Genomic DNA, 26878 nt, shown 5'->3' with positions numbered 1-26878 from the left:
TTCACAAATCAAGACGTTCTTTTATTATGACGTTTTCCCTGGAGGTCATCATTTCTTCAAAAAGAAAGCGCGATACAATCAATATATGTTCGATAACAAGACATATACTGGAAAATCAAACTTTTTCGGTAACTATAGCGATACGAAATAATGTAAAAATTCAATGGATATAACAAATTTCATATATTACCCTATCTATAAATTAAGCTTGCTTTCGATCGACTGTATTCCGGAATAGGAATAAGCCGAATAGCTGTTAGATTTATCTTTTAAGTAAAGTTGGGGAGACATTTTGCAAACTTTCGTTGACACATGATAATTTAAAAGCGATTTTGCACTCCAGTAACTCCAAAAAACCTCTTATGAGGGATTTCTTGTTTCCGGAATAGGGTCGATCGAACGCACCCTAAGTTAGCGTTATACTTTTCGCGCCCATTAAATATAACTCATATTTCCCCCTTGCATAAAATATTGAACAACAGACGTAACAATATACAGAGTAAAAATACAGTATATTTTCACTTAATTGCATAAAACACATGCCATGGTCTCTTTCTCACAAATGTTAAGAAAAGTTAGTGTTTAATGCAACCTATAAAAAGATTTGTTACACTGAGATGCAATCATTTCCAACGAAAAATGCCAAGTCTTATATTTGAAATAGATGCTTTCAGAGTAATTCTTAAGTCCCAAAAGAACCGACCAAATGAGGTTTTATTGGACTAAAATTGTGCCCTACGAAATACGACTTATTTTGATGCCAAAATGATATATAAATTGAACATTTAATTTAACTAACCTTTATTCAATATAATTCGAACGATACGTGCATTTGTAATTTCTAACTTTACGAGGTAAATGGAGTTTCTTCAAATTTTAACGTTTTTATCTTATACCTAGAAAGGTTATAAAAAACACATGCAAATTTCATAGTGTTAGAGTTCAACATATTTATACGTGAGCCATGGTTTCTTTCGCTCAGGTACAGGGAGCGAAGGCCTTGAAACTTTTCAAAAGCGTGCCGTAAAACCAAAACCAAATAAATCACTCTAGCCAATCACAACAGACGCAAACAACGCAATCAACCAATCAGAACTCGGGACAAAGCGCCAAGCGCGGAAAACGCGTGCGAGCAAGCTACGATTGGTTTGGCTTTTGGTTCTGAAAGTGACGTAAATTTTAGTAATGAACCAGAGAGGATAGTAAAGCATAACCAAAGCAAAGGCGAATTATTTTCGACACTCAATTGAAAACCACTCTGTAATGAACAAAGTATGCTTTCTTTTCTTTCTAATCTTAATATTTCCATCTTCTTCTCGAGTTTCTCCTGCTCTCAATCTGCGCAATCTCGTATTCCCCATCTTCCTCCTCCTCGAGGGTAAACTGTACTGGGCCGTATTTCCGGTCCCTGAAAACCTGGAAAGATGACGCACTTCCGGTTGTCCATGACGAAACAGGGATGGGTCGGGGATTCCGTTCGATGTCAATTTCCATTTCTGTTGTTGCGTGACGTCGTTGCACGTCAATGTCAAGTGTGGTGGTCGTTTGTGAAGCAACGTTTTCTAATTCTGCTTCGCTGGTCTGTTGGGGCATGTACTCCACTGTTGTCTGTGGTTGAATTTCAAATTCTGCTGTAGAATTTTGAGGTGCGAAAGTGTAGTCAAAACTTTGGTGAGGGCTCACATTAATGTCCAGTGTCGTTACCTGTGGTTTTACGTCAATATCTAGCGTTGCCGTTTGCTGCGGACGTCCTTTGACTTCGAAACTAAGCGTGGATGTCTCCGTTTGATCATCTGAGGATTCCCTCTCTTCCAACTGTTTCTTGCATTGTTCGTAAGCTCTGTGGCTGAGTATCAAGTCATCTTGTAAGCTTTGAATCTCACTCTCAAGGTCTTCAATCTTATGCTGTAAGATGCTCACCTGATTGTGTAAAAATGAAACCGCCATATTAGGTCTTTCAATGGTTGACAAAAATTGAAATTTCAGTGAACAACATAGAGCACCACAGGAAAGTACTGTTCAGTACGTTTCATTTAAAGTTTAGGATTTCGTTCGCGGATTAAAATATATCACATTCAAATCCTGCTTTTCTCTTCTTAGTACTTCGCTAAATACTTCAAAACTGGTATTCGTAGTCGTTCTCCTAGTAGAATCTAAAGGCCTTCACTGGTGGCAGTGTATGGATGTTAGTTACTCTACAAGTTCGATTTTGTGCACCACCGTTGCTCTGCCAACAACTAAGTTGCGAGCCCCAAGAAAGCAAAATTATATTTAGAGCCAATGAAGAAAGAAGCAGAACCAAACAGAAGTAAATATTTCGATACAGTAATGAGTATAAGCTGACCTGATTGGTCTTCTGCTCGCGATCTAGGTCATGTGACCTGCACGCCCTTCGTTGATCCTCAAGCTCTCGTTCCAGTCTCTCTAGGCGATTCTGTTTGGCCGTGACATCATCGTTGGCATCGTTGAGCTTCCTGAGGGCGTTTTGCAGCTCATTTTCAAGTTTTCTGAGTTCAATGCGGGTGCTGCTGATTTCTTGAGAAATTTGCTCCTTTTCGAGTGCTCTGGAATCAAACTCTCGTTCCACAATTAAGAGCCTTTCCTTTGCTGTTCTCAGCTCGAACTCCAATCGGCGTTTTTCTTCCTCCAGCTGTCTGTTAGAATCTTCAAACCTTAAAGTAAAATAAAAAATAGAAACGTTTGCCGTAAATGCGATTCTAAATCTCTCTATTAACACAATTAATAACGTAATAAGGCGAATACCTTCGTAGCTTGCTTTTGCAATCATCGAGATCAAACTCCAGAGTTTGCTTTTCATGAATCAAGGTCTCTTTCTCTATTTCAATCCTGGTGAATTTCTCCTTTATCACCGTGTATTCATAATAAATCTCTTCCTTTTCTTTCTTGGCCTGTCCTACGTCATCAGCGACTTCTTCTTTCAACGTTAACTGCGCTTTAAGTCTTTCAATCTCTCGGGTGAGGTCTCGGTTTTCTTCGCTAAGATTAAATTTGTCAGCTCTATAGTTCTTTATATCTTCTTGCATCACAGTTTTTTCTCTTTCCCAGGCGTCGAGTTCTCGTCCTCTCGCGCCTGCCTCTCGCTGTAGCTTCTCCAAATCTCTCTTTACCCTCCTCAGTTCGTCTTGAACCTCAGACTTGCTTAATTTTGCAGCAGAAAGTTCCTCCTTGAGGCTAATCTTTTCGCTTTCAAATGAATCATACTCGTACTTATGCATGGATGACTCTCGCTTTAATCTCTCAATCTCTAAGTTGGCCGCTCGCAAGTCATCCTTTGAAACCACCATTCCTCGCCGCATCTCTGACATCTCATCATTCAGCTTCGCATTCTGTTCTTCGCAATGACCTTTTTCAGTTTTCATAGCTGCCAACTTATCTTTTATGTCCTGGTACTCGTCTTTGATAAGCCGAAGCTCTTCCTCTGCCCGTGATTTATCCTTTCTTAAGTTAAACGCCTCTTCTCTGTGATTCTCCCTCTCCTCGCTCCAACCGTCTTTATCATCCTTGCAGTAGGCCAACTCTCTCTTCAAAGTAGAAACTTCAAAGTTAAGTGAGCTTATTTGCGAGTTCAGCTCGCTTATGAGACTGTCTTTCTCGAAGAGACTTCGCTGATGCTCATCACTAAGCCGCTCGTGCTCAAAGACTTTCTCGGATAATTCAGCTTCACTTTTGTGAAGTCTGACAAGAGCTTCCTCCAGCTCATCCCGCAGACGATTCTTCTCCAGTGTTGAACTGTTGCTGTATTCATCCAGTTGCCGTTGTAATTGCTCCGCGTCTCTTGCTTTCTCGTCCAGTGTCCTCTGAAGGCGCAGCAGCTCCTGGCTCTTCACTTGTTGGCCATCAAAGATTTCCTTTTTCTCTTGAACAAGACTGTAATATGACTTCTCTAGCTCAGTGTATTTTGTTTCAATAGAGTACAGCTTCTCTTCAAGGTGCACCTTCTCTTCACTACTAAAGGAATTGCTTTTAAGTTGATTAATCTCATAGCGTGTGCTGAACAGTTCATCTTCAAGTCCACGCATCTTCTTCTCTGATTCTTCTAATTGCGATCTCAGTGTTTTATTGTCGTTTTGGGCATGGTCATACATGCTTTCCACCTTCGAGAACGTCCGCTGGAGATCCAGAATTTCTCGTTGAAGATCAGTTGTTTTGTCGTGGGTGTCTTCTCTACTGCTTTCCAAGTCTCTCAGTTTTTCTTTCAATGAAGCGATCTCCTTTTGCATTGCTTCCTTTTCTTGGTGACAATACTGGTGCGCTATCACCATCTCCGAAGCCTTATTGTGCGTTTCCAAGAGCTCGCGTTGCAATCTCATCTTCTCATCTTCAGTGTCTTTGCAAAATCTTTCCAGCTCCCTGTGTTTATCCAAGCTCGTTAGAAGGTCAAACCGCAATCTTTTGATCTCTTGTTGGTTTGCATCCCAATCCCAAGCCCCGACGCCTCCATCCTGCCTCCGACGATCTTGCTTTAACGTCTCGTTCTTTGTCTTGTACGTTTCTAGCTCCAGTTCCATATCTGAGACTTTCTTTCTCAAGTACTCCAGCTCTTGCTGTAGCAAATCATTATGGACTTCACTCGTTTGACTGTTGTCTTGCAGAGTGCAAACAAGATTGTGCGCTGAGATCTTCTCGTTTCGCATCTTCTCTTTCTCGTCTTCACAAGCTTTTAACTTTCTCTTCTTTTCTTCAAGCTCCTCTGTAATCATTTCTAATTCACTGTTCATTTTCTCTTTGTCTCTGATACTATCCTCATGGAATCTCTCTTTCTCCAGCAGCGCTCTCTTGAGTGTTTCCACCTCATCCACAAGGAATGTCTTCTGTCTTTTGAACTCTTCCACGCTGGCTGCTTTCTCTTCAATCTCTCTGTTTGCATCAGCGACCTTATTTTCGAATTCCTTAATCTGCCTCTTTAAACTGTTAACATTGTCACGATCGTTAAGACTGGCGCTCCTCAAATCATCTATTTGGCCAAGCAAATCCTCTCTTTCTCTTTTATTGTCTGTGAGTTCATGCTCTAAAGTTGAAATATTATCTCTTAACGCAGCAAGCTCATTCTGCTGTTCTGACTTTTCAAGTTGTCCAAATCTGCAAGACTCCTCGGTCTCTTTGGCTCGACGTTCTGCCGCTTTCGCTTCCTCTTCCCAGTTTCTTGACTTGTCTCTCCACGTTTCACACGTCGTTTCCAATTCTGTTATCTTGCTTTGAAATTCCAGAACTTCCACTTGGAAGACATCGTTCCTCTCTTCCATGTTTCGCACCACACTCTGCACTTCCTCCAACAACTCCTTCTTTGTTTGTAGTTCGTATTCCAACTCAGTCACCTTCTTGTACGATTCGAGATTTTCTCGTTCCAATTCTGTCTCCCTTTCACGAACTCTGTTATACGAACATTCCATCAGTGCAAGCTTCTTTTCATAATTCATTACCTCTCTGTTCAGATCATTCTTCTGGCTTTCACTAAACTCATAACTCGCCTCGAGCGACGCTAACTTCCTTTGTGCCTCATTGGCCTCTGCTTGGAATGTTTCCTTGGTCAATTTAGCCTGTTCATAAGACATCTCTAATTCACATAGCCGCTTCTTGGTACTCTCAAGCTCTAGTGAGGTCCTGGTGCAATCCATACGCGCTGCCTGTACATCGCCTTGTACCTCCAGAAGCTCTTTTCTCACTGCTGAAAGGTGCTCTTCAGCTTTAGTCTTCTCTGTGACCGTTTCCTCTTGGATAGATTTTAAATGATCTAATTCACGTTGGACTTTAGCAAGTTGGCTTTGAAGCTCCTCTTTCTCTTTCTTTATGGATTCCTCCTCCGATCCAAAGTTCACTTCAGGGACGGATGATTCAAGAAGTTGATAGTTAAGGCTTTCCTTTTCCTTTCTTAACATCTCACAGATTAGCTGTGTCTCCTGATACGATGTCTCCAGTAGAAGTATTTCGCTGCTCAGTCTGTCGCATTCCCTCTTGTTTCGATCAGCAGCAGACTCTATATCTGCCAGGCGCTCTTTACTTGCCTCTAACTGGTGCTTCAGATCTTTGTTTTCGTGGTCAAGTTTCTCCGAGTTAAACTTCACGTTAGCGAGATCTCTTCTCAGATTTTCAACTTCATTTTCAAGACTATTTCTCTCTACCTGAAGCTTTTCAATGGCAGCCAGCTTGGTTTCGCTGTCCCTGTGCTTAATGTTGCTTTGCTGTTGCTGTTCTGTGAGTCTTCTCTGGTTTTTCATGGACTCAGACTTAAGATTTTCGAATTTGAGTTTTATTTCCTGAAGCTGAGCTTCGAGCTGAGATCTCTCCTTGGTCTCTTTCTGTAGTTTTCGCTCACTTGCCCTTAATTTACTCGTACACGAGTTAATTTCCTGTTGAAACTGATTCTTCACAGACTGGCTCGTTTGATAAGCGACCACAAAGTCTGTGGCTTTCTTGCGTGCATCCAAAAGATCTTTCTGTTGTTGGGATTCCTTCTCAAGACTTGTATTCAATGCTAATTCCAGTTGTGAGACCTTTTGTGTCGCAGTGAGCAGATCGTCGCTGAGACCCTTTATTTTACCCTCGTTCACGCCACTGAACGCTTCCATTCTTGTGATCTTGTTCTTGTACACAATCAACTCTTGGTCAAGAGCTGTTATTTTCTTGTGTGTATCGATCGACTCTTTCTGGAGCTCCTTGTCTTTTTGTTCAAGATAAGCAACTGTGTGCTCCAGTTCGTCTACCTTCTGTTGCAGGCAGTTCACCTCTCCTTGTAAAGACGCTTTTGTACTGTTGAAATCTCTATGTTCCAGCTCGCTCTTGGATAGCTTGTCGTTGAGGTTCATTATCTCCTTTTCCTTGTCTTCCTTTTGACACAGAATCATCTTGTAGTCCGCTTGTAAAGCGGTTAACGAACTATTCATCGACGACACGTCGTCAGAAGATTTGTCTTTCTCCCTCAGAATGTTACTTAACCTGGTCTGCAAGTCAGTGGCCTGTTGCTTCACAGCTGTCAACTCGCCTTCGAGTCTGCTCTTCTCACGCTGTGCTATGTCCAATGCAATCTTCCTCTCGGAGGTATCTCGTTTCAAGGCAATGCACTCTTCCTTTAACTTGTCCTTGTCATCAACAATGCTGGTATACCTTGCTTCCAGATATGTCAGCTTTTGTTGCAGCGATGTCAGCTCGTATTGTTGGTTTTCGTGCTCGCGTTGCACGGATTGATACTTCTCTCTAAAGCCATCAGCCACGTCTTTACTGGCTAAACCATCTTTCTTGAGCGTTTCGCTTTCATTTTTAAGCTGCTCAGTAGCGCATTCCAACTCTGTAACACTTGCTTCTTGAGCTTCCAGTTCGGTCTGTAATTTACTGATTTCCTCTTGAGCGTGGCCATGCCTCTCCTTTTCATAACAAAGCTCTTCCGTCAAAGTCTTTAACTCTTGCTCCAACGTTTTTACTGTAGAATGTAAAGAACCAATTTGGTTGTCTTTCTCACTGCCACTGCCTTTGTACACCTCAAAACTGGTTTCCGTTTCGTCCAACCGCCTTTGTAGTTCAGCAACCTCTTCCTTACCCTTTATTGCTCTAGATTTAGCCTCTTCTAGTTCGTGTCGTAAATTGGCCAGGTCTTTCAGTGCTTGGTATAATTCCTGCTCCAGGCTGGAAACCTTGCCTTGCTTTTCCATTAGCTCTTTGTTTAACTCTTCATTGTCCTCCAGTGCCGTGCCAAGACGAAGTTCAAACTCTGAACTTTGCTTTAAGGCGTCAAACAACTCCTTATCAGCAGCATCTTTCCTCTGCTGTAGTTTCTCCAGACTCGACCTATTTCTGGTAACTTCCTCTTGCAGACTACCGACATCGTTTTGCAAATTCCCGTTCTCCATCTTGAACATTTCGATGGTCTCCTCTTTGCTTGCCATGTCCTTCTTGTGAGATTCAAGAAGAATGTCTTGTTCCTGGACTCTTCGTTGAAGACGAATAAGCTCGCTATCACTGTCACTCCCTTTGGACGTGGACACATCCACTTGTTGCGCCAATCCCTCTTTAATCTTCTCTGTTCGTTGAAGTTGTGTTTCTAGAGAAAACACTTTGTTTCTACTCACTTGAGCTTCGGATCTTAACCTCTCAAGTTCTTCACGATCTTCATCACGTGACGTTCTCGTGGTGTCCAGCTCAGCCTGGAGAGACTGGACCTCTCGTTCCAGGTCATGATGATCCTCTTGGCTTCTGCGGTAACCAGTCTCCAGGCTTGAGATTTGAGACTGTAAAACTACGTTCTTCTGTTGAAGTTCATCTTCCTTCTCTTTGAATTCCACCAGTTTTCTTTCCATATCTGCAAGTTTACTTCTCAGAGAAACAACATCGCCTTCTCCTCTCCTAGCAGCTTCTTTGTTCATCTTAAATAGGAAAGACAGAAAATACGCATTTGATTATTTTTATAGAAGATACGCAATATAAATATTAAATATTGTAATATTGAAAAGGGAGGAAAACTTAAGTCCAAGTATTAATCAATAATAACAAACTTTAAATTCAGATAGAATAGGTCATGGTACAATGAAATCCGGCCCGCGATTAAAACACTTCCGCTTTTCCTTGTTTCTTTCATCGATCCACCTTCACATGTACTACACTTACCGGTGTACCTTCTACAGAAACTGTGAAAAAGTTGAATGTGACGAACTTCTTTGTGGCTCTGACTTGAACTACTCGTTTTCGTTTTTTCTCCTTGTTACTGTTGCAGTTTCTGCAAAGTCAAACTTTGGGGTATCAAAGACGGTTCAAGGGTAGTCATTTAAGCAAGAGCTGACTTGTCAGTCTCTGGATGAAGTCAAAAAGTATAACCATTGTATATTACCTTCAAAGCACCTTCTGCCTCGGCTAACTGCTGCAGTGCAGAGTTCAAGCTAGTTTCAAGCTCCTTCCTCTTCGTCATCAACAAATCGTTCTCCGTTTCCTTCTCCTTGACAGTACTTTGAAACCGTTCAATTTCCTCTTCCAAAATTCGCTTGGCCTCCTTTAATTGCCCTATGGACCCCTCCCTTGCGTCGAGAGTCTCTTTAAACACGTCAGACTGCCCGGTGAGCTCGGTGACCTGCCTCTGGTATGTGATCATATCATTTTTATATTTCAGAGCAGTTTGCTTGTATTCCTCAAGCTGGTATTCAAGATTGTCGTTTGAACCTTGGAACTCATCCAGTCGGTTTTTAAGTGCAAACAGATCTTCCTTGTATTTACTTGCTTCATCTCGAACTCGCTCCTTCTCAGCCACTGCTTTGCGTAGCTTGGAATCTAGTTCAGTTGTTTTCTTGTGCTGCTCCAAGTTCTCACGCTGAAGGCGAGCGATCTCTTGTTGCAGACGTCCACATTCTTCCTTCCCAGACGAGATATTCTGCTTCAAGCTGTCTCTCTGCCCTTCGAGAAACGTTTTACTGCTTTTCAGTTGTCGTATAACTTCCTCTTTCTCGTCCACCTCCTTGTTGACCATGTCGAGAAGGAGTTTTTGTTCAACAACTTTCTGTTCCAAACTCAAGGCTTTGTCAAGAGTTGCAGTCACTTGAGTATTCGCATCTTCTAGTTGCGTCGTTAACGTTCCTCTCTCGTTGCATTCATAATCATACTTGTACTCCAAGTCAGCTAACTGAGTCTGTGTTACAATTAATTCTTGCCTGGCTTCTTTCCTTTCTCGATCACTCTTCTTGAACAATTCGTCAACATCTCGAACCTTCTTTCCTAAGATTTCGTTTTCGCGCTTCATTTCATTGCTTTGTTGCTTGAACATCTTGCATTCTGATTCCAGTGCAAGGATTTTACTGTTTGCACTTTGGAGTTCGTGTTTATGGTCGCTTTCCGTTTGAGTCGTTCTTCTAACCAAAGCTTCATATTCAAGGCATTTTGAATTAGAAACTTGGATGTCTTTTTCCAAGGTCGATTTCTCTTTTTCTAGGCCAGCTACCAAATCCTCTAGTCGTAAAATGTCGCCTTTGAAGCGCTTAATCTCATCGTCAGAATCTTGGATATTTTTCTCCATCATATCATTCTTTGATTTGCATTCGTCGTAGTCGGACCGTAAGTGATCCAACTCGCTTTCAAGAGATGCTTTCAAAGCTCTAAGCTCCTCGATTTGAGAATCTAATGTTCCGTTTTGGTTTCTAAGTTGCTCAATAATTATCTGATTGTCTTGTAACTCTCTCTGAGCTCTTGATCTATCTTCATTTTCGTTTGTAAGCTTTCTAACAGTTTCATCTAAAGTAAACTTGAGCCGATCTCTTTCCCGCTGTAAGCTCTTTAGTTGATGTTCCTGTTCCGTGTTCCTCTGGATGGCTATGTTCAACTCCCTTTCCATTTCATCCCTTGAGTCACGAACATCTTGAAGTTCCTGTTTTGCTTTCTCATCCTTGTTCTCGTACTCCAGCAGCTTCAAACTCATGTCTTCTTGTGCACCTTGGAGACTTTCACACGACACTTTTATCGACACTCCTTCTTGCCTCATCGTCTCCAACTCCGTCACCAATTCAGAAATTCTCACATGTAGTTCTTCGATTGTTTTCTGTTTCTTTGAGAGAGACTTCTTCAAAGACGCTGCTAATCCTTGTTGTTCTTTCAACTGGCTTGCAATCTTCATATTTTCCTCTTTGAGTTCGACATTCTTATTCCTTGAGTCACTAAGCTGTTCCTTGAAGTTAGCTCTCTGCGTTTCCAGCGCGCTAATTGTTGATTCTAACTTTGTCATTTTGCTACGGCTGGTAAAAAGATCCTCTTCCAAAGACTCCTTCTTCTCACGAAGACTAGTGATTTCTTGATCATGCTGTGCAACATTTTTCTCCAGGATCGTTATCTGTTGTTTGAGATCTAACTGCTCACTCTGGGCTGTATCCAGCTGAACGGAGTAACTGGTGTTCTTTTCTTGAGCTTCTCTCAGCTGATCTCTAACTTCTTCCAATTCTTTCCTTGCTTCTTCATAATATGATTCCATCACGGACACTTTCTTTCGCAACGTATTCAGCTCCGCCTCGAGATCCGACATTTTATTTTTACAAAGATTGAGCTCTTTGTCGGCCAGCGTAGTTCGCTCTTCGTTTTTCTTCAAAAGAGTCTCTAATGTCGCTACTTTCTTACGGTTCGCTTGCAGTTCAGATTCAATCTGTTCCTTCTTTCGTTGAGCCGTTTCCCATATTGGCGTCATCCGAGTGACCTCATCGTTGGTCTCCCTCCACTTCTCTTGCAGCCTGCGTCGCTCATTCTCTAGTTGTCGCAATGCTTCCTTCTTCTTGTTCACTTCAGCATTCAGATAATCGTTTTCAGTCGTCAGCGTTGTTATCTTGGCCTTGTACTCTTCGGTGACTCTCTCTTTCTCGGACAACTGGTTTGAAAACTCATTGAATACTTTCTCGTTTTCCTCCAAACGCATTTTGACCACGGACAGTTCCTCGATCGTCTTTCTGTTTGAAACGTTCAGATCTCCAGAGTAAAACTCTAGAGCGGCTTTCTCTCTTTGTGATTGCTCTAAAACAACCTCAAGCTTGTTCACTTTATGTTCCAGCACCATCACATGGCGTTGAGCGTCCAGTTTATCGTGTTCACATGTCTGATACGATCCCTGTAGCTCGGCTAATCTTTTGTAAAACGAGTGTATCTCCTCCTCGAGTCGCTGTTTCTCATGTTCACACAGCTTGTACATAGCCTCCAGTTCTTGGAACTTCTCCTGGTTTTCCAGAAGCTCGTCTTGGAGATCTCTTTTATCTTGTTGAAGCAAGTCGTTCTGTGTTTGGTGCCTCGCGAGTTCTGTGCTTGTTTGTCCTAATGTGTTTTCTAGCGAGGAACATTTTTCTCTCAGCTCTGCAATAGCACCATCTTTGTTTGTTGCATCTTTCCTTAATACATCCAGGCTTCTTTGACAGTCGTACAAATGATTTTGCACCGTTCCTAGCTCATCCTTGCACTTTAACAGTTTTGCTCTAACGTCTTCCAACTGTTCCTTGTATTGAGCTTTTTGTCTCTGTGCGTTGTTCAGTTGACCTTCAAGCTTCGTTGTTCGATGTCGAGTGTTGTCTAACTGCCTTTCAAGGTCGTCATTCTCTTCCTCGTTCCTCTGAATGGCATGCCTCAGTTCCAACACCTTTCTCTCTGCGTGGGTGAGCTGCTGCTTCAGATCTTCCTTTTCCCGCTCACTGCACTCGTAGGCCGACTCAATCTCGGACAAACTCCTGTGTGCTGCATCCAATTTCTCCTCTAGCTCATCAATCTGTCCAAACTTGTATTCATGATCCCCCTCGAGCTGGGAAGCCTTGTTCTTGATCATGACCAGCTCGTCCTCGAGATCACCGATGACCTTACGAGCCGCATTCATTTGAATTTCTAGATCCTTGACTTTTTCCTGAGCTCTGGCATACGAGTCTTCTACAGTGGTAAGTCTGTTTGTGACTCGGTACAGCTCTCTTTGGATTTCATCCTTTTCAGATCGTAGTGTGCTCAACGTGTATTCCAGCTCTGTGATCCTATCCCCAGCAGTTTGCAAATCACCTAAAATAAGGAAAAATCAAACACTTAGTCTCGCAAGCCATATATCCCACAAATGCTTCTTAAACTCTTGGTCTTAGCAGGGTACCTGCCAAGAGTACCGTCTTCTCAAATTGTTATGTAGTTGTGCAATGGGTTCCGAGCTGTAGGTTCTTAGTACCTTAACCCATAGCAGAGAGGGACTAAGACGATTGCGATGGTTTAGATAAGACAACAACCCATCCCAGAGTTACGTTCATCACCTCACCGCGTCTTTGTAGTTTGAAAGAGTCTTTCTGCTGCATCACCTCACCGCCTCTTTGTAGTTTGAAAGAGTCTTTCTGCTGCAGTGTCAGGCGATTTCAAGTGGGACCAATCAGCTTTTCACAATTTTGGTTTTGAAATGTCCCTATAGGGAGGGAAGGAGCTGTAGTGGGTGGTGAGGGTGCTTTAAGGTAACCCGTGTGTAACCCAATTAAAGCAATATAAGTAGAAAAAAGACTACAAGTCACCTTCTAAGGTGTCTCGCTTTTGCTTCACAGCTTGACCGGTCACCTCGTTTTGTCCAAGCTCCATTCTCAACTGCTCCATCCTCCTCTGTAAGGCTTTCTTTTCCTCTTCAAGCTTCTCTATCAAATGATTCTTGGCCAAAAGTTCCTTGCGATAAGCATCACATCTCTGCTGGTGCTGAATGAACTCCTTCTGGAGATGCGTGTATTCATCCTTGGTTCTTCTCAACTCTTCACGCACTTCGTCTAGCTGATCTTTCAAGGAGTCGCGTTGTTTCATAACCACTTGTACCTGTGATTCAAACTTGCTGACTTTCAGTTGATTCGTGCGGACTTCATTCTGATGTTCTTTTTGGCTTTTATTGAACTCGCTTTCCACTTCATTAACCATCTTTTGAGCATTCCGCAGTTCCTTCTCCAAACTTTCATGTTCTTGTTGAAGAATCTTATAAGCATTTTCCCACTCCTGAACTTTGTCTTTTGTCGCTCGCATTTCTTGCATAAGTTCGTATCTCTCTATGTCAAAAGACTCTACATTTGAGGTAGTGTTTAAAAGTTGCACTTGAATACTCTCCAGCTCCCTCTCGACGCTTTCTTTCTCCAAACGAATCCTTTTGTTTTGAGTGTCTTTAGAGTGAATGTCCTTGTGGTACAATTCAGAGTCCCTCTGAAGTTCTTGAAGCCTTGCTTGTGTCTTGTGCAACTCGTCTTGATATCGTCTTGCTGCATCCCTTGTTTCTTCCAACAGCTGTTGGATCTGGTTTTTCTGCATTGATAAACTCTCAACCTGTTTTTCAAGCTTTGTGACTTTAACTCGATCCGCTTCTTTCTTAGACCCGCTGTCGTTCTTTGTGGCCTTGTACAGGTTTTCGAGGTCAGAAAGCTTCTTCCTCGCATCCAGTATCTCGTTTGACAGGTCTTTTCTCTTCGCTTCAGAGCTCTTAAAAGCACTTTGAATTCTCTTGCTATTGTCTTGATGGAGAATTAACTCTTTTTCAAGCTTGTCAATAGTGTTCGTACTATTTTCCAAATGCTGGTGAAGTTTTCTCTCTTGTTCTTGTAGCCTTACACACACACTTTTCATTTCGGAGTTCTTGGCTTCCAGTGAAACGATCTCCTTTTGAAGCTGTAGGTTTTTCTGATACCAAGAGTCACGGTCCTCTTCAAGCTCTTTCAAGTGCGAACCCATCTCTGAAAGTTGATTTTGAACTAATTCAAACTCAATTTCAATAGACTTTGTGTCAGGAACATAACCAGATGAAAACTCTTTAGATTCGTTCAAGGCCGCTTCTAACTCTCTTTTGAGTGCTATATTCTCTCGTTTCAGCTGCTGCATGAGGCTGCCCTTCGTTTCACTGTCTTCTGTGAGTCGCTCAAGCTTCCTCGATTTCTCTTCCAGCTCTCGTTCCACTTTACTAAAAACAGCTTTACACTTCTGAAGCTCCAGGGTCTTAACTTTACAGTTCTCCTCGTGTCTCCTTAATTCCTGAACTTCACTTTCAAGCCCACTTATCTTGGTCCTCATCACAAGGGTGTCCTGTTGCGAGGATCTTTTTTCGTTGTCATGACTTGATTCGTACCTGGAGATATTCCTCTGGGCTGCCAGAAGCTCTTGTTGCAAACGTTCCTTGTCGTGTTGAATCTTATCACACATTTCTTTCCACTGGGCATTGTTATCCTTCATCGAATTTAACTCGTGCTGCAATTTCTCCCGCTCTTGCTGCATACGCCCGAAATCTTTCTCTGCCTCAATGTTCGTTTGTTTTTCGCTCACTAACTCATTTTGGAGACTGCTTTTTTCTCGTTGACAAGCGGCGAGTTCTTTGTTTAAAGTGTCAAAATCGTGTTTGAAACGTTGAATTTCAGCTTCCAAAAGTTCTTTTTCTTCGTTTAACTGATGCACAGTCCTTTCTTTTTTGTGGATTTCCGAGCTCAGTTCTTCGAATTTTTTCTGTTGATCTTGCCACTGGTTCTCGCGTCGCTTTCCATCATCCGCTACATTCATCACTCTTCTATTTGCCTCGTCAAATTTCTCTAACAAGCTTTGCTTCTCGCTCAATGTCCGCTGCAGCTGCTGCTCAACCTTATTAAACTTGTTTTCCAGGACTTTCATGTCTCGCTGAACATCGGCTTTTTCTTGTCGCTGCCGCTCAACTTTAGCTTCAAACTCTCCAAGCTTCTTGTGCGACGATAACACATCCTGTTGAAGTTGTGCTTTCTGTTGTTGACAGTTTTCATAAGCGTTCTTCAGTTGCGCCATTTTTGTGTTAGCTGGGAGCAACTCTTGCTGTAATTGTAGCTTTTCTCTTTGACAGTTTTCGTACGCGCTTTCAAGCTTTGCCAACTTCTTCCGAGCAACCAGCAAATCATTTTCCAGATCAAACCGCTTTTGCTCAGTTGACTCTTGAACCACATCCACTCGAGAATGCTTCTGTTTGTACTCTTGCAATTCACGCTGTAGTCTTTCGTTCTTAAATCGGCAATCTTCGTAGGTGGCTTGCAACTCGGCGAATCTTCGTTCCGCGACGAGGAGCGTTTCCTGAAGATTCTCCTTTTCCCGGCCAATCTCCGCCTGCGATACTTGTACTGTGGTCTGCATGGACTTGAATTTGTCGAGTTCAATTTCGCTAGCTTCCAATCTCTCTCGGATCTGCTTGATTAAGTTATCTTTGGCACCAATTTCCTTCGCGTGGTTCTCATTCACCATATACTGTTCACGCAGTTTAATCTTAATTTTGGACAGCTCATCTTTATCCGCGTGACTGTGCGAACCGATTTCTTCCATCTCTTGCTTCTCCCGTCCTCGCTGTCGTCTCTCATTTTCCAATTCAGCTTCAAGTTTGGACACCTTGCTTCTGAACGATGTTAATTCGTGTTGGAATTTCCTCTGTTCCTGTAAATATTTATCACCCTCGGCTCGGCTGGCCGCCAGGTCGCTTCTAAGAGTTTCGACTTCAGTCTCAAGGGTAGCTTTTGCAGCTTTCAGCCTCTGTATCAGCGTCTCTTTTGACGATATTTCGTTCTTCTGCACTTCATGATGTCTCTGGTGCTGTAGAAGCTGTGTTTGCATGTTTTTGAACTCTTGAATCAACTGCTCTCGCTCTGCTTGAAGCTGGTACTTTTGTGACACGACTGCTTTCTTTAAACGCTCTTCAACCTCCGACATCTTATTTCCGAGCTCAATCACGTAATTTTCGTCAACTCTCGGTGCTGATTCTCCATGCCGTGGGCTCGAAGTCGGCGCGAATCGATACGATTCTCGTGTGCTGAGTACATCACTGCGTTTCCCACTTTCCAAACTGCGTATAATCTCCTCATAATGCGAAGCAGTGTTTATCAGTTCTTGTAACGTTTGCTTGTCTTTCGCAACACTTTCCATAGTAAACACAAGCCCCTGTCCACTCTGCTCAGTTTCCGCACGTGTCTCGCCGCTCGTGTGTGCACTGAAATGACTTTCTTGTTGCAGTTTTAACTGGTTTTCTACCCAATTCTTATCCACACGAACCGCGGATAACTCAGCATGCACGGCGCTTAGTTTATCAAGTGTTTGCAGTCGGTCATTTTGGGTAGTCTCCAGAATTTCTTGTAATCTGTCGTTTTCTTTGTGCAACCTGCTGATTGTAGCGTCCTTCGCTTCAAGAGTTCCTCTCGCGCGTGCGTATTGCTGGTGCACCTGCTGAATGTTTTGATGTGCATTGGTTAGCTGCTCTCGAAGTTGTTTAACAGCAATTTCTTTACTCTGCACCGCGCCGCGAAGTTCTTGGACTTCATTTTCACGATAAACGCGCTCGGTTGAAACAACTTTGGTTTCCTTTGACTCGCGAACCATCTTAACTTCCTCGCGAAGGAGTTGAATAATATTCTCTTTTCCTTCGACTGCAGCCTTCAGTTCTAAGTTTTCTATTTCAAGCCGTACGTTGTTTACCTTATCGGTACGTCTGGTGTTGTCCTCCATTATAAACCAAGATTTTAATTTGCCCGAGATAACACTGACCCTAAAAAAAATACACAATTCAACTAAATTTTAGTAGACCATTTTGCCAAAAAATTGCGTCGACTTAGAATTTTAAAGGTGATTATCAAACAAACTTTCAGCCATTTTGCCAACAGAATAGCTTTCACTTAAAAACTCGAAAGGTGCCAAAGTATTATTTTTTTAGTTTGCGGTTAAAGGCTTGAGACTAGAGCCAGTAATTGTTCCAAAATAAACCGCATATTTTGAGTTTTCATGGAAACCTTAAAGCGTCCGGGATTTTCGGCCTAAGGGGCATTGTTTACAAGCCGTAGTTTTCGTGAATAAAGAGAAATTTTTCCCCTTTGATAGTACAACAAAACCAAAGTTTTGTCATTTAGTTTAAACGTACGAGCAAAGTCAGTGTTTTGCCAGCTTGATAGCAGGCTGGTATCTTCCACCTGGTAAAATCATGTGCGATTTTCCTTTGTGTGCTCTCAAAGGTATCAATATTTGCACCGAGAGAGATATAATTGAGTAATATGACGGGTTCGAGACGTTTAATTTAATTTCGTGACCTGTTTCACTAATTCTTTATGTCCATAGTTTGAAGTATCTAATTTGTGGAGTGATTAAAGAATTCAAACAAATTGTCTGGTATGAAATTATTCATAGTTTGGGTCCGGAAGAAGGCTTTAACGTTTTCATAGACAACGTTGAGGTAGAGAGAAAATTCGTTATTTAACGTACAACATATGCGTTCTACGAAATTATATGATACGAAATTTATTTCTGGAAAATAAATCCATCGATGTTTCCTCATCGTTCTGTGATATAACGGTTATTTCTTAACGTAAAGCAGCGTTGCAAAAAGATAAATATATTTTCACTGCTGAGCTAAAAGATATGCAATCTTATCTCCCGGTAGACAGTTTTGTTTGTAATGTTTCCATATATTTTAATGTCACTTTTTCCACAGTAAAAGACAACAAAGCTGTTGTCTTGTTCAAGCTGGTGTTTATGAAACGAGAAGTTACAAAAGTGGAGTTTAAAGCATGTAAAAGTTCGATCTGCTTATCGAGCTTAAAATGAAATAAACTGAATATTTTCTTAATTTCAATTCAAAACAAAACTATCGATTCTGATCTTGAGTTTTGTTTGGAACGTAATTAAAATTAAATTCGACTGGCTCAATAGAATACCTCTTACATTAATAGTGTAATTAGACCGTGCAAGTGAAGGAAATGGAAAAATAAATAAGAAAAAAATACCAAGTGATTTTTAGGTGGAAGAGCTTTTTACTCGATAGGGTTGTATTCGTTGTATACGAAACAGTTCGATAATAGAATTACAGATAATTTAAGATTATTTAGTAAAACAAACCGTATGAGAGAAAACCTACCTAAATTGTTCTGTAGGAAAACGCTTCCATTTTATCACATGGTGACATTACCATCAAAAACACACCTCAAAAGGTGTAGACTTGTCGACCGACTTTCTTGAAACAGAAATTGAATCGCTCAACTTAACTGCCTCATGAAATAAATTCGATATTTCCATTTTTGTCAGGTCTTACTAACCGCAAGGTAAACAGCACCAGCGGGAAAGTCTTTTACCGAATCATATGGCTTTCGGTGGGTTCCTAATTTTGTAACTGACCAATCAACGAGTCGTACTTTCCCGCCATATTTATAAACAGTGCTATTCAGACAGAGGAAAGCAGGCGATCCACGATGTTAATTATACAGCATCTGTGTAATTAACTTAACATTTGCGACTGAGACACTGGTTCGTTGATTGGATATCCTATACAGAACTAAATCACAAGCTACTGCGTAACATTTCAGGCTGGTATATCGCCAGGAGGTTGCTTGAGTCTAACTTGAATACGAAGAAAAAAACCAAGATATCTAAGCTTAAGAGACAAAATAGCGGCTGAAAAATTCAAGGTTCCATCATAATGGCGGGCTACACCTGTATTTTGATTTCTGGGTCGCCTGATCCACAATCAAATTTGATGAACTGTAATCCAAGGTTCAACGCTTTTAATCCTGAACTTTATCCCCAAACAGCGTATTGTGTTTTCCCTACGGAGTCTTCTTAGCAAGACAACATGGAAATTAGTCAGCGAAAATCGGTTTCGTGTATTCCGCTTCGAAGACTATACATTGTTTACGTTAACATGAAAAATTGTAGTTTCGAAAAGCCCTAGTTTAAAAAAATCGGTCTTCTCTACTCAATGAGGCCATAGTGTCTGTTAGTGTAACAATATTGCAAATGAATCCCCAGAATGCAGTTTTCTATGCCAATTTTAGGAGTGGATCAGTACTTTCCTGTACGGGGATTGTTTTTATTTTATTACTTTTCGCCTTCTAAATTAAGTTACAGTAAAAACGTTTTGAGTGAACCAGCCAACCACCCAATGCTATGAAAATGAAATGGATAAAGTACACGATGAAAATTCTCGGAAAAAAAATTTTTTTTGAGCTCTAGCAGGAGTCGAACCCACGACCTTCCAATAACTAGTCTGGATGCTCTAACCACTGAGCTATGGGTGACTCATGGTGAGCAGGTCACAGGCTTGGCGTTATAAGTCTCAGGACTTCGCATCTCGCGAGTGCACTGGACACTCATCATCCATATAACACAGTAAATTACCTGCATCTCGCAAGCACATTAATAAGTTGTGTACACTTAGAGATTTAGCAAACCAGCCAACCACCCAATGCTATGAAAATGAAATAGATAATAACAGTACTCGATGAAAATTCTCGGAAAAAATTATTTTTCCATCGTGTACTTATTTTATAATTAATAAAGTTTTGGGTACTCCTGAAATTGTTAGAAGGGTTAATTGACGCGCTGTTGTTCCCCGCATATGTATTTTAGTATGTTTAGAATTAATTTTGACATAAGTCATAGGGACACCCAACGAGAGCATTGAACACCAACAGCCAAAGCGAGGCTGGAAATGAACCAATCATCATCAACCATGCTGCTACTTATATTGATGCACTGCCAGTCGACACCATCACCTGATGAAGACCAGCAGTTTAGCGATCGAAACGTCGCGATCACAGATCCTTGTGACCCATACGTCAGACACACGATTAATTCAAGCTATCAGTTTAAATGTTGTTTCCCACTTGCCACGTCATTTTACAGCGTATTAAAACGTAAATTTGTGTAAGCTCACCAAGTTTGATCAGACTTTCAGACCAAAATAGTTAAAATCTATATTCTATTTCAGACAAGAGCGAGTAGTAAACCTTTCCCTTTGGCGAACTACATATCTATATAGCTTAACTAAGGGAGTGCCCCCTCCCTGGTTTGAACTCCAATGTTCCGTGCAACAGCTAAGAAATGATGGGAAGAAACCTGGAAGGTCTGATACTTGAGATTCGAAACTCAGAAAATTTAACAATTATTCCACGAGCACGCATTGGATATGAGATGATAGATAGCCAACGAGGCGGGTAGCGCCGAGTTGGCTATAATCATCTCATATCCAACAAGCGCAAGTGGGATAATTCTTTTATTAAAAACAATCAAGAAATATTCCTAGATCTTACTGATTTCGCTGTGCAAGAATAACCAGCAGACAATTTAATGGTCGCCATTTCTCGTCCATGGTATTGATGGCTAAGCAATTCGAGGGATTTGATTGGCTTAGCGGCCATAGTATATGAGCCATTATACCATGGCCGAGAAATGGCGACCATTAAATTGTCTGCTGGTTATTCTTGCACAGCGAAATCAGTAAAATCTAGCAATTTTTCTTGATTGCTTTTAATAAAACAATTATTCCACTTGCGCTTGTTGGATATGAGATGATTACAGCCAACTCGGCGCTACACGCCTCGTTGCCTATCTATCATCTCATATCCAACGCGCGCTCGTGGAATAATTGTTAATTAGCTCGTTGAGCAATTCTTAGGTGTGTACCAAACTGTAAATATTTATAAATTTAGCTGACAGCTGTAAAAACAATTTTTATTAATTGCTTGTCAACATTCAAAAAATCTGAATTTTTCTCAGTTTGCAACCACTTTTTCCGTTGTCTTGTTTAGAAGGACTCTTAGGTTACGCACCTAAATACTTTAGCACCCGGGGGAAATGACGGGAAAGGCCTGTTTCTATTGTTTCTTCTAAAAAGCGACGGTGTTTTGGTTTGAAGCTGTCAAGTCTACACATGCATGCCAATACAAGATATGTCCCCACACACCACGTACCTACAAGCTAGATTACCAGCCGCTGTACGAAGAAACGAGCCCGCGCTCCTCCCGTGGAAACCTTTAAAAATTACGGCTAAACTAGTATGCTAAAACATTCGGTATATTTTAAAATTGGAAACTGGTAATTTCTCACACCCAGCGCCTAAGAGACAAAAATTTGATCTTGAATAGCAAAATGGTAACTACGAATGAACGAGAAACAGCCCCAAGGGACAGGTTGGTCCTGCGCTCAGGCTCACTTAATAAATCACTGCCATGGTAAAAATGAAACAAAAACTAAAATTTTAGTGAGCGGCCAAATAAGGGGAGTCAAATAGAAGAAAGATCCTCGCGGTTACAACGCAACTTAAGCAGTTGCGAAAAGAGAGCCTGAAAAAAAATTCAAAGAAAATTGAAAAAAATAAGGGGAAACAAGTGCGTTACTTAAATTGGACGTTATATCGCAGGTTATATTTCCGCGGACGCAACAAAGGAAGAAATTCTACCGTCTTAGTTGGCATGTCTTCTGCTTTTAGCGTGTTGGTTTTGAGTCCAATTTATACTTTGCATGTTAGACAAAAACCCTACAAAAATCAACTCAATAACCCCACAATAAGGGTGGACCGATATCAATTTTTCAAATCGATGCGATACAAGTACGCTCTTTACCGATATTTTGCATAACGATGCCGATATTGTGCCCAGGAGGGGGGGGGGGGGTACTCAGGTATAAACGTGACAGGGGGGGGGGGTCCGACGGAGCCTAATATTTTGCACCCAAAAAAATACATGGACCTTATAATGTGCACCCAAAAAAATACATGACTGGAAATTTTAGACCCAAAAAAATACATGACTTTTATACCCTGACAATTCAATTTTAAGAACAGTATACATACTGCCTTTCTGCTGAAAAAGAAACAAAGTTTCGTGGTCAAGGTTGACTAGTTTTGGAACATAGAATGAGGAAATATTTTTTTTTTGTGGTTTATATATCGCAACCATGGGCCCTCGGGCCCCATGCCGCTTAGAAAATACGCAGCTGCCTGGAAATTAGGCACTCCTATTATGCAGATTATTCGAATCATGCTTTCGGATCTTGCGGGAACTTTGGCTTGAATTGCGTAAGAACTATTAGCCTGGTGGAAATTCGAACCCAAAAAAATACGCGCAGATTTTTTAGACCCAAAAAAAGACAGGAGTTGAAAATTTTAGAGCCAAAAAAATACGTCGGACCCCCCCGTCACGTTTATACCTGAGTACCCCCCTGGGATATTGTGACGTCATCATGCAATACTTTTCTGTGCTGTTATCACCAGCGTCAAATGTTTACGTCATCACCCAGACCACGTTAGTTACGAGGCTGTGTTATCTCCTTTAACACACTGCAACAGTTCATACATAAATCGCGGAAAAAACCAAACATTATGAGGAAAACTTAATGGCATTTTATGTCAAGTCATTTCTCAATAGACAATATCCCGCAGGATCTGACCTGATAGGTAGCCTTTTGTTTCCTCAACCAATCGAGCGGCAGGGTGTGTTGGCTGTTAGTGTTCTTAATTCAAGTCTTACTATTTGGCACCCCCTTTCTATATTTCACCATCACACCGTGCACGTCTCTTGATCTGAAGTGAAGTCAAATTATCCCCCATCACCCCTTCCGCCGGCCTGTGGACTATTCACTTATGCCTGGTTTATATCAGTTTACAGCATTTCAGGTGGTGTGTTTTCCCTACCTTTGCTGAAGAGATAGTTGTTTATTTTATACATGCATGTTGGTTTAAAATAAAAACACGTCACTTTGGTGGCCACATTTATTCCAACGAATCTGTCTCTGTCTTTGTTATCATAGTCATACTCTCTTCAGCAAACATGTGCGCCGCCACTCAGAGCTCTCTGTCCCGTTCAGGAGCCTCAGCTTGTTAAGATGGCTTGACATAAAATAGTTTTCGGCACTAAACTTCAAGTGAGTGGCAGGTAAAGAGTATCGAAGGGGATCGAAAGAAATATCGATATTTCACGCAAGTATCGAAATTTTGATACGAGACCCCGGTATCGATTATATCGAGTGTTTGGTATCGGTTGCCCCACCCCTACCCCACAAACAGCACGAAACACACTTCACTTTGAGAGATAAATGAGAGGGTCTGAATGGGGTTTAGTGTTTAGTGTTATTTGCCTATAATTTTCAGTGTTTACTGTTAAGTGTTTCAGAGGGTTTTTTTGTGAAAACCCGGCCCATAGTCTTTTAGCATTGTAAATTCTTATCTGACCTTATCTGCACTTCGAAAATCGGTTCATGAACTTTGAGCCGGTGCTAAAAGGGGCTGTTGTCGAAATTATCGGGAATCGTCGGAAAATGGCTGAAAACTTCTTGGTATACCAAACAAAATAATATTTGCCCTTTTGGAACCGTTTTTGTTTCTTACTGGCTTAAATTTACTGTTACAGTGATTTTTTTTTCTGTTTGTGTTAAAATGCCTAAAATAAAACTATTTCATGTTACAGAGCCAAAAAGTTAAAAGTTGTATTATCGAGGAGCCCCCATCCAGACCCTCAAATGACATAAAAACCGAACAGAATTCAGAGTCGATTCTTAACTGTAGTAATTGCCAGGGGCACCCAACCAGATCATTTTAAAAGCGAAATATTTTTGCCCCATCCACATTAAAAATGCGTTTTCGAAAGTGTCCGTTGTCATCTCGGCGAAAACGAAGCAAAATATTTTCATCCACACTAGCATTTCTTATCGTTTTCACATGTCCACACTAGAAACAAAGCATTTTCAAAACGATACAAGTCTCCACTTTTGGAACCGTTTTCGAAAGTCCCGTTTTCATCGACATTTTCGGGGCGAAAACGTACCAACAAGTATGTGTTTTCAAACGAAAACGCATTAGCGTGGACGGGGCCTTTACATGTTATCTCCCGTGCTTCCAGATCGGTTTGTGGCCTTATAAAGACATATCTCTGTAAGCTAATACAGTTTGGTCGGTTCAGATACTTTAGCTGAAAATTTAACTTACAGAAAGGTTTAGGGAAACGGAATCGTCTTCTCCGAGTTTACGAGCTGCTGCTGGCTTTCCGACAATGTTAGCTTGCCTGTTTATACACTCAATTTAACGACGTATTTACCCCTAAGAAACAAAATGAATTAGGTCTTAAGTTCGACTCCTGATAGGAGCACTCGGAATATCTTTTTCCGAGTTTGCCTGTGTCATTACTGAATAATACATCATTCTCATTTGTTCACCAGGCTTAAAATATTACATCACATTTCCTTTCATTGCGCATATGCCACTCATTGCCATTCCAATCCTGGTAGTATGCCGGATGTTTGTCCTATGAACCTAGTTTAATGGCGTTAGCTCCCACGAGTCTCCTGTAGCTCAGTGGTAGAGCATCCGAAACTAGTAATCGGAAGGTCTTAGGTTCGACTCCTGATAGGAGCACTCAGCATTTCGTTTTCCGAGGCTGCCTATGTCATTACTGAAAAATACATCACTCTCAAAAAAGAATTCGTTTTTCAGTATAACAAAATTTTGGGCTGACGTTTTGCGGAAGAAAACTTTTAGATTTGCTTCAAAACTAAATCCGAATTTCTGAAGCGATTGAGGCCCTCCGAACAGATATCCACCGAATGAACTGTTGGATGCCTCTGATTTGTCACACGGTCATGTGAATTTTATTCACACCACCGACATTTGACGTATAAAATTGGCCTCAGGCACACTAGCGTGAAAACAAATCGATATGCGTCTGACAATAACCAAAATAGACACAACTTTAGACTATAAATGTAGCTATTATTCAGTATACGAAAACCAATATACTATTTTGACACGTTTCTCGTTTTTCTTTTTGTCGCTGCACTATACTGACAACAGAAGTATCGATCTCTGAAATAAAATCAATTCTTTTTGGCTCGTATAAAAGCAAATATTTGCTTTCATGACAAGGTTCCTTACAGGTCATTGGCTCAACAACACAAGGTGTTAAACAAGGCAAGCAAAACTGACCGCCATTAATTTGCCATTCGAACTTAGATGTATACCGAAAATTTAAGTTACAAAATAGAAGTGAAACAACCGATCAGGGTGCGATTTTCATGTACTAATGAAATTTTGAATTTCGATATAATAATAATGGAAAATCTTAGCCTGCTCATACAATAAGCTGAAAGGAGCTTCATTCACCTTTGGAAAATGCGAAAAATAATCCAAGCAAGCAAACACTATAGCCGAAGTTACATATTTAAGCGTATTAAATCTATCACATTGACAAAGAGTACTACGAACTTCGGTTAAAAAGTTAAAAATTTTCACACTGTTTACCTGAATTACCTGCAGGCGAATGTCAACTCCAGCGGCGATCACAGTCGTGAAGTGTTGTTTTTTCATATCGAGTCTTTTCAATGCATAAATCAAACTGAAAATTTATCCTTCATTTGAATAAATCGGGTTTTAAAGTAACAGGAAAACTGTTGCGCATTTCGCAACTTAAAAGGAACCGATATGCTTTTCAGTACACGCGCCGAGTTAGTGCTCAGAGACGTGCTCAGATCACTGCCAAAACATAATCACGTGTCTCAGACTACTGTTGCCATAGCAATGCGAATGAACAGCTGTATTACAGGAAAGTTTGTAGACATCTGTCGCCAAAATATTAAATTGAACCCGCCAGCGAACAATCTGCTGGGAGCTCTATGATCAAAATCAGTGATAAAGCCGAATTTCCTTGAAGGTTTATCGTTGTAACCTGAATCAAAATTGCTCCATTGTAGTTACAGCAAAAGCCCGCATATAAGAACCTAGAATTTTCGAGGTCACGCTGAACAGGTTCTCATATTTTAGGGTAGTTTTTCACAATTCAGGCTGATTAGGTTCTTATTTTTCAGAGGTTGTCGTAGTGTAACAATTGGCAGAAATATTGTACTACTAATACAAAATGGTTTAGCACTAGTGAAATCTAGTGAAAATCCAAACAAATTTAAATCAAAGAAAACACATACAAGGCAATAACTTTTTGTCAGAAGTTTCTCACACAATTAAAACCCAGAATTTTGACCATCAAAATTGGAGTGATTGTTTTAGTATAAGAACCTATTTTTCTTTACCAGGCTGAACAGGTTCTTATATTTTGGGGTATTTAAATGCCAAATTTCAGCTTGTAGGTTCTTATATCATTAGGTTTTTATATGCGGGTTTTTACTGTATTTTACGTTAGTTTTGCTTTTCCACCGGAGTGTTTATGGTAATGTAGTCAGTTACATCCCGTGTTTGACTTACTCCCATTTTCTGTGCAATTCAAATGCTGGTTCAAAGATACTGAAAATAGTGAAGCAATTTAATTATCCAGTGTGATATCGAACAGTCGAATTCCCTAAGCATGTGAGAACTGTCCGCGCCTGCAGGGATAGGAAGTTCTTGACCAGCTGATCCAAGAAGTTGCCAAGCAACTAATACATACTTTATGTAGCAAGCTTTGACTCATCCTCAGTGTAAGCCCAAGTAAAAATAAAATAAAAAAACAGACGTTTCTCGTCCCCGTCGGCTTCCGTTTTTTGGGCCGCCTCTCTTTTTTTAGTATTTATTGTTGAAAAAGTTGGAACGAACAAAAAGAAGAGTAAAAAAGGGGAGTGAAGAGTGAAGAGTGTGTGGCGCATCAAGGTCATCGCAACAAGAGTTTTTACAGCTTCACCGCTTGCCATTCCAAGTTCCGTG

General features: G+C 41.0%; 1 protein-coding gene across 1 annotated transcript; it reads right to left on the bottom strand.

Annotated features, from left to right (window-relative positions):
* LOC146480871 (uncharacterized) lies at positions 1–25718 on the bottom strand. Its single transcript, XM_085109213.1, has 6 exons — positions 25490–25718; positions 12990–16981; positions 8837–12501; positions 2764–8375; positions 2345–2672; positions 1–1920 (listed from the first exon to the last, which is right to left on the bottom strand). Exons 2-6 carry the CDS (start codon positions 16939–16941, stop codon positions 1297–1299), a joined length of 14181 nt encoding a protein of 4726 aa, XP_084965339.1. The 5' UTR covers positions 16942–16981; positions 25490–25718; the 3' UTR covers positions 1–1296.
* Positions 25719–26878: the final 1160 nt, after the last annotated feature.

This window comes from Pavona decussata, unplaced genomic scaffold (genome assembly GCF_977016875.1).
Source record: "Pavona decussata unplaced genomic scaffold, jaPavDecu1.1 SCAFFOLD_52, whole genome shotgun sequence".
Lineage (NCBI taxonomy): Eukaryota > Metazoa > Cnidaria > Anthozoa > Scleractinia > Agariciidae > Pavona > Pavona decussata.
The sequence above is the reverse complement of the archived record's forward strand: the minus strand, read 5'-3'. Positions and strand labels throughout refer to the sequence as shown.

Excerpts from the sequence above, each read along its gene's own strand:
- LOC146480871 (XM_085109213.1), bottom strand. The coding sequence starts at position 16,941 with ATGGAGGACAACACCAGACGTACCGATAAGGTAAACAACGTACGGCTT. Across the intron at positions 8,376-8,836 it reads AGGCAGAAGGTGCTTTGAAG|ATGAACAAAGAAGCTGCTAG; the intron begins GTAATATACAAT and ends TTCCTATTTAAG. Across the intron at positions 2,673-2,763 it reads TGCAAAAGCAAGCTACGAAG|GTTTGAAGATTCTAACAGAC; the intron begins GTATTCGCCTTA and ends TTTTACTTTAAG.